Below are 21873 nucleotides of genomic sequence, written 5' to 3' on the forward strand. Positions count from 1 at the left end.
TACTTCTGACAGTGTATTTACATCGGGAGTGGGCCCCCTAGTGTTGCACTGCCAAGGTTCTACAGTGGCCCTGAATGGAAAAACCAAAAACTGGCTCTAGAGAGGGTCTTTTGCATTTTTTGCAAGTTTTGCAGCCACCGTAGGTTCTCCTACACGCTTGGAAGTGGCGAGTGAGGGGTATTCATTTGGTTGCAATCTGCAACCTCACTGCTGGAAGCCACTAAATCTTACACACTGCTCCTTTAACCTTTCCATATATATGTGTGTGTATGTCCTGTAGGCTTCCCTTCGATGATCCTTGGAGTGTGTCACGCCTCCTGTGTCCTGACCTGGGTGTGTGTGTGGTTGCCTTGGTAACCATAGTCCTCTGCAGCAGATTGGTCAGGAACAGAGAAATGGTGGCTGCTGCCAACATTACATCAGTGAGTCATTTTGGTTTGAGTTTGATTTGATTCTTACACAAAGTACACAGCCATTAATCAAAGATCACATAGATGAAATCTGCTTTTTCATCATAACTCCTGCACCCATGAACAGGATTATCCAGGTTTAGTATTCACTTCATACATCATTTTTTATTAAACAGGGAAGAATCTGGGTTTAGTTACTAGTAACTACTAACAACAAGTCTAAGTTCTGCAGACTTAAAGTTGTTGTTGTATGTTAAACTGCATGTTGTATGTTATAATACAATATCTTTATTGTGCCTAGGTCTATGGTTTCTAAAAGAATAACCTACCTTATACTTACAACTACTTGCATAATATATATATATATTATATATATATATATATACATATATATGCAATATATACTGCTTATGTAGTGAACTTTGCATGGATGGAAATTCAGTTCAAATGAATTCAGTTTTATTTACATAGCACCAAGTCACAACAGAAGTTATCTCAGGGCACTTTTCACATAGAGCGGGTGTACTCTTTATTTCACAGAGACCAAACATTCCCCCATGAACAAGCACTTGGCAACAGCAGCAAGGAAAACTCCCCTTTAATAGGAAGAAACCTCAAGCAGAATCGGGCTTTAGGTGAGAGGCCATAATACTAATAGAGGTATGACTAATAATAATAATGATAGCAGGCATGGATGACAAGCAGGACCACATTGGTCCACCTAGCCACGGTCCATGGAAGCTCGCAATCCACAACTAGGGGATCCACAACCCTTATCCATAGGAACCTGCGAGACAGCACAAAACTCCAGGGAAGAACCTAAGTTAGTAACATGCATTAATGGTACATGAATGCATACAGATGGAGAGGGGTAGGATGAGGGAGGAGCTCAGTGCATCATGGGAAGTCCCCCGGTAGTCTAGGCCTATAGCAACATAACTAGTGGCTGGTCCAAGGCAAGCCTGGGCTGGCCCTAACCATAAGCTTTATCAAAAAGAAAAGTTTTAAGCCTACTCTTAAACATTGAGAGAGTGTCTGTCAACTGGAAGATGATTCCACAGGAAAGGAGACTGATAGTTGAAGGCTCTGCCTCCCATTTTACTTTTGGAGACTCTAGATCCACAAGTAAATATTGAATTTATTTATTTACTAGTCATCTTGCTCCACTTACTTTTGGGCTTTCCAGTAAAAACATTTTTTTAAGATATTACCAACAAGACAAATGCTTAAGATATTGAGAATAACTGAGAATAATATCTGTAGATTTTGTGGTGATGAGGAGGAGGATATAATGGGTTGTTTTTTTGGTATTGTCCAGTCATTGCATCCTTTTGGCAGCACATGGCAAATTGGTTATCTGAACAAGCAATCCTTTTACCTTTGTCCAATCTCAATATTATTTGGGGTTATCAAGATGATAAAAATATGTTATTGAATACTGTTGTGTTGCTTGGCAAACTTTATATATTTGATTCTCCAAAAAAGCAGGTTTTGAGTTCATATATTCATATTATTTTTTAAAACATTACTATTTGCAGGAAAAGATGATTATTAAAGGCAGAGCAAAAAGCTCAAACAGAAATAAATGGGAGATTCTGACAATATCAAAAACTTGGGATACAGAGCTATGATTATTCTATATGGAAAGGTTAAAATTATTTATATTTGTATTCAAATAAAAGTAATAGGAAATAATAAGAAATAATAAGAAATATGCATAAAAATCCAGTTTTTGTTTTTATTATGCTTTTAATTATCAGATATTAAAGTGTTAAAATGAGTGTTTATGAATAAAACATCTTACAAAGGAGGTCACCACACTGGGTCTCAAACTCGAGTCTCCGCAATCATAGACGAATGCACTGACTACTGAGCTAAAACCAAGTTTATCACAAATGTGCAGACAGACCTCTACTTATTTATACTCCTGTAACACAGAGACAGCGCAGTGTGTAATGTGTAGAGAAGAACTTCAAAGGCGATTCTTGCACTTTTCATTTATTGTCTATTTTGTACAACCTAACTGTGGAAAGGAGAAGTGGCTCACAGGTTATGGAGAGTCCCTTGGGAGCACTTTGTGTGTGTCAGCAGCCCAGCTTTATCTCTGGGGAACACCCCCAACTCCAGGAGTGATGTCCAAATAAAGAAATGTGCATCATGTAGCAGGATGTGATGTGATTCCCCTCGTTCAGATCTGCTGACAGATGTTGTTGTTGATATTTTGAGCGATGGTCAGCACAGTGGAGAAAAACGAACACTAGCCTTTGATGTCTTAAAGCTGAAAATGTTTATTGAAGCACTTTATCAAGGAGAACTGAAATAGGGAACATCGAAGTCATCTGCAACTCGGATGCTGTCTCTTTCCGTTCTGCCCCCTGAAGGTCTGACCCTTAGTCTTTAACCTAAGCAAATCAGCCTACAACATGAAAAATTAGTCTAATTGGTTCACTAGTTTCTAAACAAGGAACTGCGTTTTACCTGTGTCAGTTCAGGTCACGTTGCATGGAACTTCAGGTCACTGTCAGCACATTCTGGCTACACATCCTACCTATCTGTGTTGTCTAGGAAGGCCCTCTCCGACCCTGGTGACCATGGCAATGCTAATTTACCCTTTATCAGAGAGGTTTCTGCTTTTCCCAAAACATCTGGACAGCAGGAGTCTCAAGGAGAGGAGAGAATGCCTCCGTCCTGCTTAAGAATTACAGTGTGACCTCAAGGCCCAGGCTTGACCCAATGCAACCCAATTTGTAACCCCTAAAGATGGAAAATTCCATAACAGATGTAACAGCAGAGCAGAGGAGAGAGACTGAGATAGCGATGTAACGACCTGCGTGCTGGTATTTGACATGTTTTTTTTTCTTCCCAAAAACAAATAACAGCTATTCTGGGTACATAAAGCAGCTTTCCTGAACTTCAAAATATGCATTTGGAAAACTACGTTGCCTTATAGTAACAGCGAACTAACCACAAGCTAAATATACAACACATTAAATATTTGCCATTAATATCTACGGCATCCTCAAGTACAATTAAACCCACCTGGGCTGCAGGAGAGCTTGTACTGTCATCCATCTTTCAAGACCTGCAGGGGGATGAATGCAACAGAACCATCTGTCCTCTGATTGAACAGAGTGACTCTGCATTTGACCACTCAAAATTCACATGTAAAAACAGGGTCAAAACTGGTGCTCATTACTTGCAGTTTGTAGTTGTAACTTCAGTGTCATATACACAGGTAGGAAATTTTTGTGTTCATCTCTCATGCGATCTTCACTGTCACACACAAAGGTAGGAAATTTGTGTGTCTGTCTCTCAGACTTTGTGAAACCTCACTGTTGGAAAAAAATCCTGCACAAATTTTAATTACACAAGCACAAAATATTTCTACAGCTACAAAAACCTTTTACACACGTGCAAAATATATCTGGGAGCACAAAACGTTTTCACACATGCACAAAATATTTCTACAGCTTCAAAACATTTTTACATGTGCAAAATATATCTGTATGCACAAAACTTTTTCACACATGCACAAGATATTTTCTAAGATATTTATACAGCTGCAAAACTTCACAAACCATTTGACAAACTCAAATATTTATGACTATTATTCGATGTCATATAATAATAATATTCCATATTTCTAAATATGAGAGCAGCTCCTTCAAAAATGGGATGTATGCCATCTCTCCTAATCAGACCAGGTTGGTTTGTGCTCTAGAACATAACTGCTGTGAAACAATCAGAAAATAATGTTTTATTTATCTGATTTCCCGGCTTTCATGCTACCAACTCTCTCTTCATTCACTCTCTAGCTCGCTCGACCACAGCTGCTCCTTTGCTTGCTGGTGCTCTCAGCTCTCTCTCTCACTCTTTTTCTTTCAACTTTTTTTAAGATGAGTCGGGAAGCCTACCAAAAAGTCTAACTTTACTTTTAACATTATCAAACAAAGAGATATGTCTTCCACTCATCATAGTAACGTCTTTGTACTCAGGCAACCACAGCCCCCTTTACTCTCACTGCCAGAAGGGGGAAACAAAAGTCCCACACTCTAGCTTTAAAGTTGTAATACTGATTTACCTTTAACTTGCATTATAGCATCATGAAACTGGGAGAAGTAGTGAAATCCTTATCTGAGATTTGAAATATCACTGCACATGCATACCACATAATTTAACATCAGCGATCTGATCTTCGTTGCATGTACCCTTTCTCTACTCCTGTTACCTGTCTCTCTGCACTTTCAGCTATAATGCCAAAAAATAAAATAAATGGAACAAATTACAACATTCAAATTCACAAAACTACATTCACATTTTGTAAAAGGTAACAGTTAACAATAATAGTAGTCAAATATACTATAATACCTTGAGTTAGAACATTCATTGTGAAGTAGAGTTTAGTTTATCAAAGTGATATTGTTGTATCTCCAGTTTGGGGGATTTTCGTGATTTCAGATCAGAAGGAAAGCTAAAAAAAAAAATGGAGATATGGAAGGACAAAAAGGTAGGAAATAAAGAATGGAATAATTAAAGTAAAAAGAAACAGAATAAGGAGAAAACAATAAAGGAAGAAAATAAGAGGGGAAGAAAATTTTATGACCTTATCTGATGTTTAATTTAAAAGTGTCCTTTGCAAACAAACAAAGTCTGGCCTAAGTAAATAAATGGTATGGTATTGTTACATTGTTAGCCTGGATGATATGTATTTATGTCTGCATATTATTTATGTATATATGACTTTTGTTGTTGTATTGTGCAGGACCGAACTTTGCTAAGACTGTCAGGATTTGTTGTGTGTGAGCCCTGTGTGTGATGCTTCTCAGATTGACCAGCTCCATGTTGAGATCAGTGGTAGAATCTCTGAAAACAAGCATCTGTGGCCAGTGGTGGAAAGTATCTAAGTATATTTACTCAAGTACTGTACTAAAGTACAATTTTGAGGTACTTGTACTTTACTTTTTCCGTTTGATGCTTTTTTATACTTCCACTCCACTACATTTCAGAGTGAAATATTGTACTTTCTGCTCCACTGCATGTATTTGACAGCTTTAGTTACTTTTCAGATGAAGATTTGACACAATGGATAGTATAACAAGATTTTAAAATACAACACATTGTTAAAGATGAAACCAGTCTTCTTCTTTCAAAAAGCAGTGTGTGTGTCTATGAGTTAACAGCTCCACCAAATAGGGTTTTTTCCCTCTAAACTTCTCACATGGTTTCATTTCAATACATGTTCAAATTATCCAATATTTCACCAAAAATCAAAGATTAGAGAAAAATTTCAAAAACTGAAAACAGATTTTTGTATCAGAACGTTTTTTCTTCTTTCCTCTCCCATTAATCATCTCACAACCCCTCAGATTTGTCTGGTGACCCCTTTGGAGGTTGGGAACCACTGGACTAAACTAGCTAACTGTATATAAACTGATTCAAACTAGCTCCACCTCCAACAGCTACAACAGTAACAAGTTGCTTACAGACTGATGCTTCAGTATTAATAATTGAACAATGTCATATATAATAATATACCAATCAGAGGGACCAAACCACCTCTTTTACTGCAATACTTTAACTACATCAAGTTGATAATACTTATGTACTTTTACTGTAGTAGGATTTTTCATGCAAGACCTGTAATGGAATATTGCTGTATTGGTACTTTTAATTACGTAGAGGATCTGAGTACTTCCTCCACCTGTGGCTTCTCACAGACCTGAGGACAGTAGACACAGCTAGCAGCTGTGTCAAACAATTTACAGTGATAAAATCAGATGGCTTGGTGAGCAACTGTATCTTGCAAACACATCTACTTCATACAGCAACAAACTCTCCTTGTTTATTTCCACCAAAGCTTCTACACACACACACACACACACACACACACACACACACACACACACACACAGACACACAGACACACAGACAGACATGCTGTCTTTCAAGTTGTTGTTTTTTTGTTGTTGTCTCACTTTCATTCTTTTCTGTCTCCATGATAACCACCCAAACAAAAGGTACAGATATGGGTCAGAGGAAGGGGAAGACAATGGAATCTTAGTAAAACACATTTTCCAGTTAAGGTTTTGAGAGATGATATGATAGTGAGAGGGAATAAATACTGTAGTATTTCTGGCAGTTTTTGCCCCTCTAGCAGCAGAGTCTAATGATGGCAGACCAAAGTTGCAGTTTCTTCCAGCTGACTGCAGCTAACTGTTGCTGTATGCACACTCTCTCCAGACTCAGCCTCTGAAGTTTGAAACTCCTTCAGAGTTGTCACAGGTCTCTTGGTGGACTCCCTCACTAGTCTCCTTCTTACTCACTCTTTTTGATGATGGCCTGCTCTAGAATCATCAGGAAGATCAGACCCTACTTGTTTGAGCATGCAGCAGAACTCCTGGTACAGGCTCTCATAATATCATGCATTGACTTCTGCAACTCTTTACTGGCAGGCCTCCCCACATGTACGTTCAAACCTCTGCAAATGATCCAGAACACAGCGGCATGTCTGGCCTTCAACCAGCCCAAAACAGCACATGTCATCCTGCTGTTGATATCTGTCCACTGGCTCCCAGTTGCTACCCACATCAAAATCAAAACCCTGACATTCACTTACAAAACAGCAACTAAAAAGGCTCCTGCCTACCTGAATTCCCTCATTCAGGTCTACACTCCCTCCCACTCACTACGCTCTGCTAATGAAAGGCGCCTGGTACCACCACCACAACAGGGCCCTAAGCCAGACTCTTCTCTTCTGTAGTTCCCTGGTGGTGGAATGAGTTACCAAACTCTGTTCGATCTGCAGAGTCCCTCTCAATCTTTAAGAAAAGACTAAAGACCCAACTCTTTCGCAAACACCTCTGCACTTGATGGACTTAAGGTAGAGAAAAAACAAAAATACAAAACAAAAAAATCTACTTCTATGCAATCTATGCACTCAATGCATTGCCTTGTTGCACCGCCTGTTGGCATCTACGTCCTATCAGACTCAAAATTAGCTTTATGGCACTTACTCGTGTTGTTCTCTCCTGACTACATCCCTGCTTGTGTTGTATCAGCTCTCAGATGTACGTCGCTTTGGATAAAATGAAAATTAAATGATTAAATGAAAGTTGTACATTGTAATTGTCTAGAAAGATGTACAGCTGTGTCATACTGTTTCCATTTCTTAATGATTGATATAACTGGATTTGAAGGGATGTTCAGTGACTTGAAAATGTTTTTGCAGCCATGATACAATGTTTTAAGCTGCACTTATCAATATTTTTATATTAACAATGACAACAACAACAATTTTAGGATATTTTAACTCATAGTTTTGGTTTTAAGCCCTACAGTTTGACTGTTCACTCTGACTGCTGTCAGCAGTGTTTCCAGAAGCAGCTGTTTTCAGTGACCCACTGTACACTACATGCTCAGCACCAAACAGCAGACAAAGTTAGAGACTAGCTGGTGAACATAGTGGAACATTTAGCAGCTTAAGAGTCAGATATTTTCCTCAGGAGTTGGTGGAGTGTGAATATCAGACTAAGATTCATCATGTAGACACAAACCAGAAGAATAATCAGTTCTTACAGTATATGCATTGGGATATTTCAGAGGGTACCCCAAGCCAATTACTCACTTCTGTGACTTGATACTTTTACACACAGCAGTTAAGTTTTGTAGGAGGGGTAGTTGGTGTGATATTTCTGTCTCAGCAATAAGAAACATTGGATCTTTGCCAGCTGTCACTGCATAACATGTGTTTTACTGGTGCAACTGTATTTTTAGATTCACAAAGATATTGGAACACTCTGTGTGTATGTGTATCTTCAGTTATTGGCAATGGCACATTAGGAGGGGGAGCTTCTATTTTTTATCCTAGTTGGATGTTTTGATAATGTGGTGAATTAGCCCGGAGTATTGCATCTATTAACCTTTTCATTAACATGTAGTAAAGAAAAGTGGTACAATCTGTGTCTGTGTTCAGTGTCCCATAAACTACATGTATACTGCAGTATAAGCAGTGTGTAAGAGATCAGGGGACCTATAATTGACTTAAACATTGGCATAAACCATTGGCATAGACTCAATAAACATTTCTGTACTACTGAAGTAAAAACAAATATTCAAATTTATTTAACCAATTTTTTTTTCTAATCTGAAATGTTGCACACATGCAAGTATCTAAAAAGGAAGTGGTTTGACATCAGTATCTGTAATAAAAGCCTATCACTACATGCCATCTGGCCTCTGTGTTTGGGAATGCTCTGTTAGTGGTGCTGCTCAGCAGGATGAAGCAAAGCCAGGTAAACAGCATTCCTTTCATGTGCACACAGACCATACCACACATTACAGTATATAAGCAACTTATCATGTCATATGTTGTTTCTACTAAAAACACACACCAAACAAACAAAAACAAACAAAACAAAAATGTTTGTCTTATTTTAATGTCATAAAGCTAACACTCATGCTCATTTGGTTTGTTTATATAAATCCCATGTCATGTCAACACTATTTGGCAAAGCACAAATAGTGTTTTTTTTTTTTTTTTTTTTTTTTTACGAATATTTGTTTCATACAAATATTTTAAAAATTATTTGTTTTCAGGAAGAAAAAAAATCCATGTCAAATATCAGCGCAAAAGTCGGTTACATCGCTATCTCAGTCTCTCTCCTCTGCTTCATTGTTACATCTATCAGCAGGTCTCAATGAGGGGAGTCACATCCACCTGCTACATGACACACATTTCCTTATTTGGACAACACTCCCGGAGTTGGGGGTGTTCCCCAGAGATAAAGCTGAGCCACTGACACATGCGAAGTGCTCGCAAGGGACTCTCCATAACCTGTTGTTTCCCTTCTCCTTTCCACAAAGTTAGGTCGTAAAAAATGGGCAATAAAAGTACAAAGCAAGAATCACCTTTGAAGTTCATCCCTACCTGTCTCTGTGTTATGGGTGTATAAATAGGTAGAGGTCTGTCTGCAATGAGGTGATGAGTAAAGTTTTAGCTCAGTAGTCAGTGCAGTCATCTATGATCTGGGAGACTCCAGTTCGAGACTCGGTGTGGGGACCTCCTTCGTAAGGTAGTTTATTCATAAACACTTATTGTAACACTTTAATTTTCTAAAATTAAAAGCGTAAAAGCTCTCTGCTCATCCCTAATACTGTATGCATCTTCCAGAACCCTTTTTACGCATATACAAGTTTTATAAGAAAAACGTGATCCTTATTATCTGGACAAACTTTGCCTATAGGTACACATATTGTACATATAGGTGTATATGTGTTGCCCCTCTGGAAAACAGTCTGAGCAAACATTGTTTTACTAAAGTAGGATTTATCACAGGATTATGCATTGTGTCACATATTTAGGGATTTCTGTTTTCTTATCACTCACCATAAATATAAACACTCTTATGCACATGCCTGTGCAGTTTAGAGCTCTGTGTTCACAGCAGCACAAAACCTAGTACAGGCAATGTTACAATAAGTTGGCGCTTTGCTGTTTGGTATTTTGGTGCACAGCACAGGGGTGGAGTTAGAGCAGAGGCAATAGGAGAGGAATGAACAGATGGGAGTTTCATTCACATGATACAGTGCAAAGAGTGCTGTTAGTATTTTGGTAGGAATTGGGTCTTAAACATTTCCCTGAGAATTTTTCTGGAATGTCACTCATCTGACTGTGCTGTCATATACTGATTCTGTCAACAAGCACAAACCAAATGCTTGAATGTCAGCAATTACAAAATAATGCTGAGTGATGTAAATCAACAATTTTAGTTAAACACTCTCCAAACATTGCATACATTTAGATCGTTGTATAAAATAACATCTATCATGATTATAATAGGAATGTCAAAATACTCTGCAATTAGCTAAAACTGAATGGATTTTTAATGGTTATTTGTCATTTACAGCTGCTTTACACGCAGCTGTAGTAACCACATATGCTTCTGTATTTCTCTACATACTAAACTGGTCAGTTCAGTGTACCCCCATCATCAAAATTTCATCCTATTTTTATTACTGTAACTCTCCATATACTGCACTTAGTTAAAAATACAAAATTGTCTGCAATTAGTCCATACTGCAGCTGCTTGGCTTTTTAACTGGAACCATGAGAAGAGTACACATTAACCCAACTTTAGCAACCCTTCACTGGCCTCCCATAATTTACAGAATACAGTTGAAAATTCTAGCATTAAAAGGATTAGCTCCAAGATGTATCTCTGACCTGCTAAGGCCACACACTAGACATACTAGACTTGCAACCAAGGATGACCATGCATTTGCTGTCATGCCACCGAAACTGCTCCTCTCTACACCGTTCACTGTCAAATAAAGGAAAAAAAATGTGATGGGAATAGGTTTGGGGTGTCTTCAAATTAAATAATTTAATCAGTAAGACAAAATCAATAGGATGAAATGCTGTTAGAATGTGTCATATCACAGTATAGAATGATATATGGTTCTTCTAACATGGCATTATAACATATCAATTAAAAACATTTGGATCATGGAATAAAAGATCTTCAATTCATCAATTGTCATCTGAATTGTATGAGTTAACTGCAGTTATTTATCTCCTCCCTCTGCTGCAGCTCCCTGCTCTAGGCCTTTTCAACTTTCTGTTTCTCAAACAAGCCTATTCACTGCTGCAGCTATTTACTCATCCCTGTCATTGTCATTATGTCATGGACTAATGAAACAACAGTATCCCAGTCATGCTTTTTTCATGTTCCCCCTTATCCTTAATGTCATTAAATGTCATAATCACTGATCTGATGGCAGACTGCTATTAATAGACACTTGAAGGTCTGTTTGTGACAGAGTTTTACCAGGAGCTACTGTCAGCCAAAATTTTTCATGAAGTCTACATGGAAATGTATTCATGTGCAGTCACTGCACCTGAACTTTCTGGAACTGCAGAAAAACACACAAAATTGTAATTAGATATGTGATGATAACTGTTTTTTTTCTTTTTGTCCCCTTTTCACCTCAGCTAGAAGATGATCCAGCAGACAAAACTGCAGACGATGAAGAGGAGGAGGCATCAGAGGATGAAGATGAAGAAGAGAGGTCATCACCTGGTGACCCTGATGAGGAGGTTTCAACAGCAACAAGAGCCAAGCAGCTGGCTGAGCGCCTGAAGGCCACAGCCCGGAAAGCTCTGCGGGACTTGGGGAGAATCCTTGCCATCAGCCTGCTGGCTTTAGCTGGTAGGATTTGTATAACATACCATTTCCTTCTCAGGTTTCCACACCATTTCGGAAAGAAGAGAGAACATTATCCAGACAGTGGTCTGCTACTGCTGCAGCTCTTGCAATTCTTTCAAGTACTGTTAACTGGTGATATGTTACCTCTAATTTAGTTTGGGTCAAGCCATCCGCCAATCCATAGAATTACCTCCAACTTTTCTAACTAGTGCTCCCACCATAATTTACCAGAGCAAAGCAGTCATCACTGCAGATTCATGACAAATAAGTGATGAAAAGATATCTATTTGTATCAGATTTAAGAGCACACCTGTGCCCTCCAATTCCTTTCTGTGCAGAGGAGTCGATGTACGGGTTCTTTAGGAGATACTCTTGTAAGCCATTGGGCAACTAGAACTGAAGAATATCTTCTCTTCGACACTGAGCAGCAAGTTGGTCCTAAACTGCTTTATGGTCATTGGGTTCTCCTATGGAAACCATACACCCTCTGCAAATTGTTGGGCTTCCTTTCCCCTCCTCCAGACCTCAGTATCTTATACAGTCAGTGCATGAGCGTAGGACACTTCTTGTATATTATCAGTTTGTCAGTCATCTGTAAAGCACCTTGAATTGCATGAACATGTACTGAAGGTGCTATACAAATAAAGCTTGATTTGATTTGATTTGATTTGATTTGATTTTTAAGGCACTCCACTGGGTCCAGGTGCTGAGCTGACTCTGGCAGCCATGGCAACAGTCTTAATTTCCTTCCACCTGGGCTCTTTAGTGTTAAAGTCAGTGGTTGGTCCAAGTCGATTGATTGAGGCTCTGCAGTCCTCTTCTTGTGCTGCATCACTGTAGATGTTACGGAGATGGAGGTCTCCTCTTCCAAGGTGACCGCTGCATTTCTGGCCAAGCAGTTGTTTGGCAAAACCAAAGAGATTTGCTAAGAAGGCAGTTTGTTTCCTGGTTCTCTCTTTAGTTCTGCCAGTCTGTTCCTCTCATTCTCACTTGCCCCCTTGAACTGCCTCTTCAAAAGTTGGAGTTCACCTCTCAGCTTGCATGATCTTCACTGCCCTGTGGATCTTGGTGTGCTGACCCTTGGTACCACCCTTCTCCACTTAACCAAACATCTCAGTAGCAAGGCTGATGATCATGATTGTCATTGTCTGGAGTCTCCTGTCAGCCCCCTTCCCCTTCATGGTTTGACACACTTTCTCATTCAAATGAATGGGAGGGTGTGTCCAAACTTTTCTCTGGTATTGCACATCTGCTGATGCACTTGGACACATCATCAGTGATAGTATCGGGGTAATCGGGTGTTTCCGGTCTGTGAACTTCAGACCCGACCACCGGGAGCAATCAATTCCCAGCCTATGTCCAAAAGGCATTAGTCAGTTCTCACACATTGGTAAATTCTAATTAAGCCTACTGTCTTGGCATTAAGCTATTTTCAGTGAGACATTTCCTGCAGAATACAGCATGTAAATAGAACAGCTTTCGATGTGTTAGAAGACAAGTTGTCCCAGGCTTCCTGTCTTTGTACTAAGTTAAGGCTAAACAGGTCACAAACATACAGTATGAATGTGCTGGATGCACAGGGATGAAATTGGTATCTGTGTTTGCATTTGAATGTGACATACATATTTCTCTCTAATAATCTCTAATAATAATATGGAACACAGTGCCGTTTTATGTCTGTCTTAAACTGTGTTTTAAATTTCTGAAATTATAATAAAACAAAAACTAACTAATAAGGTAGTGTGAATGAAGCTTTATTTGCTTTTATTCATTAAAATCAAATACTAAATTCCTTACACTTTTTTTACAGCAAGTATTTAGCTGTCACGTTGTTTATCTTTATATTAGTGTTATATTGAATGTTTGTCTCTGATATCTCTTTCCTCCCAGGCATCACACAGCCCTCTGCCTTCTCAGCCATCTACTTCCTGCTTTTCATTGGTGTGTCTACATGGTGGGCATGTCACCTTCCCATCAGTCACCTGGGTTTCAATGCACTGTGTGTGATGGTGGGCTTCTTCACTGCTGGTCACATGGTTTGTCTGTACCTATACCAGAGTCTACTGGCCCAGGCCCTGTTCCCCCCCCACAGTCTGTGGGCCAGGTAAGATTGTAGCATACTGTGTACTGACATTAAATTAAAAAATTAATATTATTATAACTACATTACATGTTACAGACATGGCTGAAATTATTGGTACCCTTGTATATTATTAAAATAATGCACCATTCGCCCTGAACAGTGTTGAAATTAAAAGATATTTTATTATCAGTGCATGCCTATGTTTGGTTTGCAGTGGAACAAAACAAAAAAGTTGTGAAAATAACTGAATTCATGCTTATTCTACAAAGACATTCTAAAATAACCTGAACAAAATTATTGGTACCCTTTACAAGTTATTTGTAGTGATTTGTAGTGATACCTTAAGTAGAGTATTGTGTTTTAAATACTATCACAGGTCAATCTTATAGTCAGTCATGCAGCCAGTTTAAAAGGAGAAAATTACTCACTCTGCTGTTTCTTGCCACTGTGTGCATCACATTGAACATGGAAAACAGAAGGAAAACTAGAGAGTGGTCTGAGGGCATTAGAAAAAAAGGTAATGGCCAAGCATGGTCAATGTAAGGTTACAAGACCATCTCCAAAGAGCTTGATGTTTCTGTGACCACTGTTGCCAATATTATTAAGAAGTTTATGGCCCATGGAATTGCAGCCAACATCTCTGGACATAGTTGCAAGACGAAAATTGGTCCAAGATTGAACAGAATGATTGCTCAGGAAGACCCCACTTCTAAGAGGGAGACACAAAAAAGCCAGCCTGGACTTTGCCAAAATGCATGTTTACAAGCCACAGTCCTTCTGGGAGAGCTTGATGGTAAATCGCACCAATGAAGCCTTCAAAGAAAAGAACACCATACCTACGATGAAACATGAAGGAGGCTCTTTGATGTTTTGGGGTTACTTTGCTGCCTCAGGAACTGGGTGCCTTGAATCTGTGCATGACACAATGAAATCAGAAAACTATCAAGGCATTTTGGAGTGAAACATACAGGCCAGTGTCAGAGAACTATGTCTTAGTCGCAGGTCATGGGTCTTCCAACAGTATAATGATCTTTCCACTCCACCCAAGAGTGGATGAAAAGACAACATTGGACTGTTCTGAAGTGGCCTGCTATGAGTCCTGAATCCCATTGAACATCTGTGGAAAGAGCTGAAACTTGCAGTTGGGAGACAGCACCCATCAAACCTGAGAGAACTGGAGCAGTTTGCTCAAGTAGAGTGAGCTGAACTACCAGTGGAGCAGTGTAGAAACCATATTCAGAGTTATAAAAAAGTGCTGGATTGCAGTTATTGCCTCCAAAGGCTGTGCTCAAAAGATTAAGTTAAGGGCACCAACATTTTTGGCCATGCCATTTTCATTTGTTTTATGGTATTAAATAATATGTTAAGTTATAAAACAAAAGCAAAGTTTCAGTTGTATTCAGTGTGAAATAAAGAATGATGGGTATCATGTACTTCTGTCCGTTTAAACTTAATATAGAGAAAATTTGTTTTTTTTAAAAAAGGTGGAAGGGTACCAATATTTTCGGGGGAACCTATATATACATAAAAAAAAAAAAATCTCCCTCTCACCCCCCTCCCATGGGGGGGTGGTGGTGGTGTGTCTTCCTCGAGCTCGGGTCCTCTACCAGAGGCCTGGGAGTTTGAGGGTTCTGCGCAGTATCTTAGCTGTTCCTAGGACTGCGCTCTTCTGGACAGAGACCTCAGATGTTGTACCCGGAATCTGCTGGAACCACTCTCCCAGTTTGTGGGTCATAGCCCCCAGTGCTCCAATTACCACTGGCACCACTGTTGCCTTTACTCCCCACATCTTTTCTAGCTCCTCTTTCAGCCCTTGGTATTTTTCGATCTTCTCGTGTTCCTTCTTCTTGATGTTGCTGTGGGATTGCTACGTCTATCACCACTGCCTTCTTCTGTTGTTTGTCGATCAATACGATGTCCGGTTGGTTAGCCATCACCAGCTTGTCAGTCTGGATCTGGAAGTCCCACAGGATCTTGGCATGGTCATTCTCAATCACCTTAGGAGGTGTCTTCCATCGTGACCTTGGGACCTCCAACCCATACTCAGTGCAGATGTTCCTGTACACTATGCCAGCCAATGGTTATGGCGTACCAGGTACGCTGTTCCTGCCTGTGTTTGACACCCTGCTATTATGTGCTGAACTGTCTCAGGAGCATCTTTGCACAGCCTGCATCTGGGGTCCTGTCTGGTGTGGTAGATCCCCGCCTCTATTGATCTTGTACTGAATGCCTGTTCTTGTGCTGCCATGATTAGTGCTTCTGTGCTGTCCTTCAGTCCAGCCTTTTCCAGCCACTGGTAGGATTTCTTGATATCAGCCACTTCTTCTATCTGTCGGTGGTACATGCCATGTAGGCATGTACCACCGACAGATAGACCGTAGGCATGATGCAGAGGCCTCCTCCTCTGCATCATCGGGTTTCTGCTGCATGAGGTATTCACTTAGCAGTTCATCTTTGGGGGCCATCTTCCTGATGTATTCCTGGATGTTGGTTGTTTCGTCCTGGACAGTGGCTCTGACGCTCACCAGTCTTCGGCCTCCCTCGTTCCACTTAGTGTACAGTCTCAGGGTGCTGGACTTGGGATGAAACCCTCCATGCATTGTTGCATTGTGAGGAGCTTTCTTGTCTTGATATCAGTGGCCTCTATCTCCTCCTTTGGCCAGCTTATTATACCAGCGGGGTATCTGATGACTGGCAGAGCTTACATGTTGATGGCCCATATCTTGTTCTTCCCATTCAGCCGACTTTTCAGGACCTGCCATATTCTGTGTAGGTATTTGGCTGTGGCTGACTTCCTTGCAGCCTCCTCAAGGTTCCCATTTGCCTGTGGGATCCCAAGGTATTTGTAGCTGTCCTGAACATCTGCAATGCTGCCTTCTGGTAGCTCAACCCCCTTGGTCCTGATCATCTTCCCTCTCTTCGATACCATCCGACCACACTTATATATATTGCAATTTTATATGCCAATAAAACAGTTTGCTTTCAAAACAAAAACCCCTGAGTGGTGAAAAGGCTGCTTCTTTAAAGACATTTAGCATATACATATTGTTTCTAAACAAAGAAGTGCTCATTTTAGCTGTGGAGTGGTTCAGTGTCATTTTACCAACAAAGTGAAATTCAAATTTATAGTATTGTTCTATTGTGACAACAGATTTATGTTCTCATCAAAAACAGACAACATATCACATAATTTACATGTGTTTCCTATATATTTTCTTAGTATACAGGGATATATAAAGTACCACAAAGCTTATAGTCTGAAACAGGTACAGATCAGTGCTGAATAGAAAGAAATAGAAAGATCGAACACTAAAAACATTCACTGATCTAAAAGTGTAGGTTCACATCAGAAAGTATTAATGGATGTATCAAATACATAACTTACACACTCTAATCTATATGCATCACATACAAAATATATTCTACAAAGCTGACATGTTAACACTTGTTATTCTAGTTACTTCAAGCTTATTACTCAATATACAGATTGGCTTAAAAACAAATTGAAGAAATTGTCACAACAAGCAGCCAGACCTCCTGCACACTCATTCACTAATCACACAACATCAACAGGTGACTGAACAACCACTCAATTAAAAACGGGATCAATTCCAAATTAATGAATGAGTACAGACAGCTCACTGTAACTTCAACAAGCAAACTACCCACAACACATAATATATATACCTCTGCTGCATTCTTGTTAAGGAGATAAATTCACACAACAGCCACACAGAGAGACATTTAACTATCAGAGATGAAATTAGCGACCAAAGAGACAGAGAGAGAGAAGCTGTATCTTACTCGCGTTATCTGATGTCTTCTTCTTTCTTTCATAAAGATGAAGTATTCATGTCATAACGTCCATTTGTGGCTGTTAGTCATCTTGTTTGTTAGGTAACAGAACTTTGTGGCTGCTAGTTAACCAGTCTGATATCATTAGCAACAATGACAAACAAGCTAACTCTCCTGGTTGTTTCTCTGGATGCTTCTCTCTCCAGCCTCCCCAGTGGCGTCCTGTCGCTGCTGCACCGCACAGTCCAGATCCATTCTCCCATTAGCTTAACAACAGTCCTTAACAGTCCTTCCATGGATGTATAAAGAGTCCTTCAGGCTACTACAACAAGCCAACTATTGCGTTGGCTAATGTAAGGAGCTATCTACTGCTCGTTATCAACTGCTGCTACTCTGCCTTACAGTGAAGAGAATTGAAGATGAAATCTGGAAACTATCATTGGACCAACGCAATGTCAATATTGCATTCTGGTTGTTGATTGGTTAGGGAGGACGTCCTCCCTTGGAGTGTCATTTTACGTGTCTTGGCCAATCATAGATTAGCATGAAAAAAAATGAAGTACATTAAATTGATGTAAGAGATCCCACCCTGAGGAGGACAGCAGGCACCCATCCTCCTCTGCCCCCCACTGCCCCCCACCACCACTTCACACACACTGCTCTTTCTCCTCCCGCCCTGCAGGTGTCGCTGTTGACGTATTTTAACCAGAACTTCAATAATGGATTTTTTCCAAAGAAGAGAGAAACAATATTTTATAAATGATACTGAGATTTGGTAATGGTTTATTTCAACCAAATATTCTTTTTTATATTTTGATCTCCCTCTTGCCTCTCAAAAAATAGAGGAGGAGCAACCTCCTCTGCCTCTATGGACCAGCCTCCACTTTTTATTATTATAATTGGAAACCGGTGTTATGCAAATACTAAATACAGAATGCAAAACTGTGTTTCAAAATTGTTTTTCCTGCCTTTTTTGGTGTAACAGAACAGAGGAAAAAAACAACACCTTCCTTCAAACCCGCCACCCATCCCAAACTCTCAGAAAGAAACTGAATGGAAAATACACACATAAAATAAATAGATAAAATAAATAAAACACACACAAAAAGTAAGTAAAATTAAATAAAATACGGACGGAAGTACAATAATAAGTATGCTCAGGGTGCCAACTTCAAGGACTGGATGTACTGTGAATCAGTTGGGGTCCACAGAGGTAATTTATACATGAGATGATGTGCTGTCATCTTTTGTAAAAAATGGCAATTGAACCTCTTAGGGAATATTTCACCTTTTCTAGTGAGAGAAAGGACATTGAATCATTTAGCCAGGATGTAGTAGAAGGTGGATTTGGGCTTTTCCACTGTAACAGGATACGTCTGCACAAGGTTAGTCATAGATTTGAGATATGAAATGAGAGGCTGTCCAGTGTTTAAGTTGGAGTGCTAAGAGGTGGCTGGCTTTGTCACCATATTCATAGTATGTCCCTTTAGTCCTTCTTAAATGATATTCTGCTTTGCCCAATCCCCAGATTGTTGTTTAACCCTTTTGATATACAGGTCTGGACTGTGGGAGTTGGAGTACTCTCTATCTACCCTGAGAATTGCATCAATCAGCTCGTGCTGTTTTTGATTATTTTTCCTGACCAAATATGTGCTGTATGAGATCATTTCTACCTGTATTACAGCTTCCCATAGCAGAGAGGGCAAAGTTGACTCAGTCCTGTTAATTTCAAGGAAAACACTGATTCTTTTTGAGATAAAGTCACAGGACTCACCATTAGCTAGTAGCCCTGTGTAGACCTTTTATTGTCTCTGAGTATTAGGTGAAAGTGTAAAATGTGTGGGGTGTGGTCGGAAATAATGATAGTGATAGTAATGATAGTGTATTCGGTAGATTTCACAGGAGGGAGAAGAGCCCTGTCTGCAAAAAATGACCAATACGGAAATAAGCTTGGTGGTCCTTGGAAAAATAAGAGAATTCTTTTGTGACTGCATGGAGAAAGCACCGGGGATCTATCCAACCTAACTGACTCATAAGGGCTGACAGTGTCTTCGACATGGCAGAGGGTGTAAGTGTTTTAGAGTGTGAGCTGTCAAGCTAAGAGTTTATCACTCAGTTCAGGTCCCCCCCTAAAATGAGATGATAGGTATCCAGACTTGGAATTCTGGAAAAAAGGGAGGTCATAAAATTTGGGTTGTCCCAGTTCGGGGCATAACCACTAACCAACTGAAGTCTGATATAAAGTGCCACTTACGACTTGATCCTACTGTCATGTTTGCTGATCGTGGCCACTCTAGTGAATGCTTGTGATCCCACCAGGAGCACTGCAGCGTGTTTCAGAAGCGTCCCAGAAACGGTCCTCAGCTCTGCTCCAGTCTGCTAAACATCCATGCCCAGTCCTTTTTTGACGGAGGCTGCGTCAAGCTGCACAGAGCAGATCGAGCTGAGTAGGAAGTCAGATACAGGAAGAGCATAGAGCATCTGGTCAATTTTCTAAATAAAACACCTCATGCATACTCCCGATTGTATATCCACAATAAACACAGTTAACTACACAGCCTACAAGCACAAAAATCAAGGAAAATGACCAAACCAAGAGTAGAACTGATGTGAACAACCCCGTAGCACCCAAAGGATAATAATATTGGATTGAAGAAAACATGAAAAACTTCCCAGTGGATAGTAAAAAAATCCAACAAATTCCCCCAAAAACATAAACATAAATTTTGACAATGATTTAACAGAACAAGACAAGTTTCAGGATAGCTTACACACAATAGATTTACCATGCAGTGTATTTCGCCTCCTGGCGGTCCAGATTATAAACTGTATGAACACTTGTAACAATTAACTAGAAACACATTGTAATAGGAATTGAAAAGCAGGCAGGTTAGAGTAGGCCAACCGAACATGGAGAATGTATTACATAAGGGGAGAAGAAAGGATAGAAATAAATAAATAATAAAATAAAGTAAAAGGCACAAACTAGCATGTTTATCTGTATAACGCCCACCCATGTACACACACAAATTGCTGTTAATCTGAGACGGCATAGGCTATTGGACAAAAAGCCACTACAGCCACTTATCTTAAATCCCTTCTCCAGAAAACAGCAACATTTTAATCATTCCTGCTTCTAATTTCTGTTACAAAAATGCTTATGAGAAACATTCTGGAGTTCAACTCCATAAAGTTATCTTGGAAGTGGGGACAGTATAAAAGGAAGGGGATATGTTTGTACTCCTCCAGCTAAAATGCACATAATGAAAAAAAAAGTTGCATTAAAAAAAAGTCCAACATAGAGAGCATGAATTTCAATAGCCCACATATCCAGATGTGTAAGTCATATTCTCACATATAGAGGCAATTTCTAATGAACTAAGAAAGCCCAGTACAAAAATCAGTAAAAACAAAACACAGAGACACACAGGTGGGCTAAACATTTTGAATGTTTAAATTATTAATGCCTCAGACCAGGGACCACAATAATAGCCCAAAATGAAAGTAAAATGATAACACAAGTGCAATAAACCAATATCATGTGTGACATGTAGTCCAGACAGCGCATGACTTGACCTAACTTACTGTTCACATTCAACTAAAAACATAATAGTCGTGTCTTAGCAAGTACAGCAAAGACCATCGTGGACCAAACTCCACTACTTCTTGCTCCAGGCCTATAATATTGTCTGAGTGAGTTGATAGGGCCATGTCCATCTCCAAAATAGTAAAGGTGAGTCAGGCCACAGTGGTAGTAATGGATTCAAGGAACAAGTGAATTGGGGCAAGGGCAGCGTTCAGAGAGGTGGTGAGCTATGCAGTCATGCCTTTTCTGGATTTTTCCAGCACACTAATGAGTGTTTCCAGTGTTAGAGTAGAAGGCCTGGATGCCATCTTTTTAGCTTCACCTGACTTCCCTGAGTCTGTTGTGCCTGACTTCGTCCACTCACTCGAGTTGATTTACTTATTCCAGTGTAGTTTCAATGTGAAAAAAAAAACTGTTGCACTGAAGATATACTTAAAAGGAAAACATAATTGACAAAAGTTGCCATGGCTAAGAGTAAGTGGACAAAGGATGTCTGCACCAGCTATAGTTTTGGGTTAAAGGGATGGAGACCAGGGGAGTTAACCCTTGTCTTGGCACGAAATCTAAGGTAACACTTCTATTAACAGAGGTTCCTATAGTCAAACTTGGACATATCTTGTATGTCATACCAGATATAAATTCCAAAAAACATCATTATATATGCTATTAAATGACATAAACATGACATGTCTACCACAATGAAAATACAAGTTGTCTGGACAGTAATTATTACTGCTATCAGATATATCACTTAAACACAAAACCATAGTAAAATTAGCATGCAAAAAACATTCC

At 39.6% G+C, this 21873-nt stretch overlaps 1 protein-coding gene across 3 annotated transcripts in view; it reads left to right on the forward strand.

Moving 5' to 3' along the window:
- Positions 1 to 21873, forward strand: part of piezo1 (piezo-type mechanosensitive ion channel component 1) — a 172031-nt gene that overhangs the window by 48647 nt on the left and 101511 nt on the right. For all 3 annotated transcript variants that reach the window (XM_042433271.1, XM_042433272.1, XM_042433273.1), the window contains 3 exons: positions 281 to 422; positions 11401 to 11617; positions 13505 to 13718. In XM_042433271.1, coding sequence (XP_042289205.1) covers positions 281 to 422; positions 11401 to 11617; positions 13505 to 13718 — 573 coding nt within the window. The remainder of the gene's footprint in view (positions 1 to 280; positions 423 to 11400; positions 11618 to 13504; positions 13719 to 21873) is intronic.

Source organism: Thunnus maccoyii, chromosome 14 (genome assembly GCF_910596095.1).
Source record: "Thunnus maccoyii chromosome 14, fThuMac1.1, whole genome shotgun sequence".
Classification (NCBI taxonomy): domain Eukaryota; kingdom Metazoa; phylum Chordata; class Actinopteri; order Scombriformes; family Scombridae; genus Thunnus; species Thunnus maccoyii.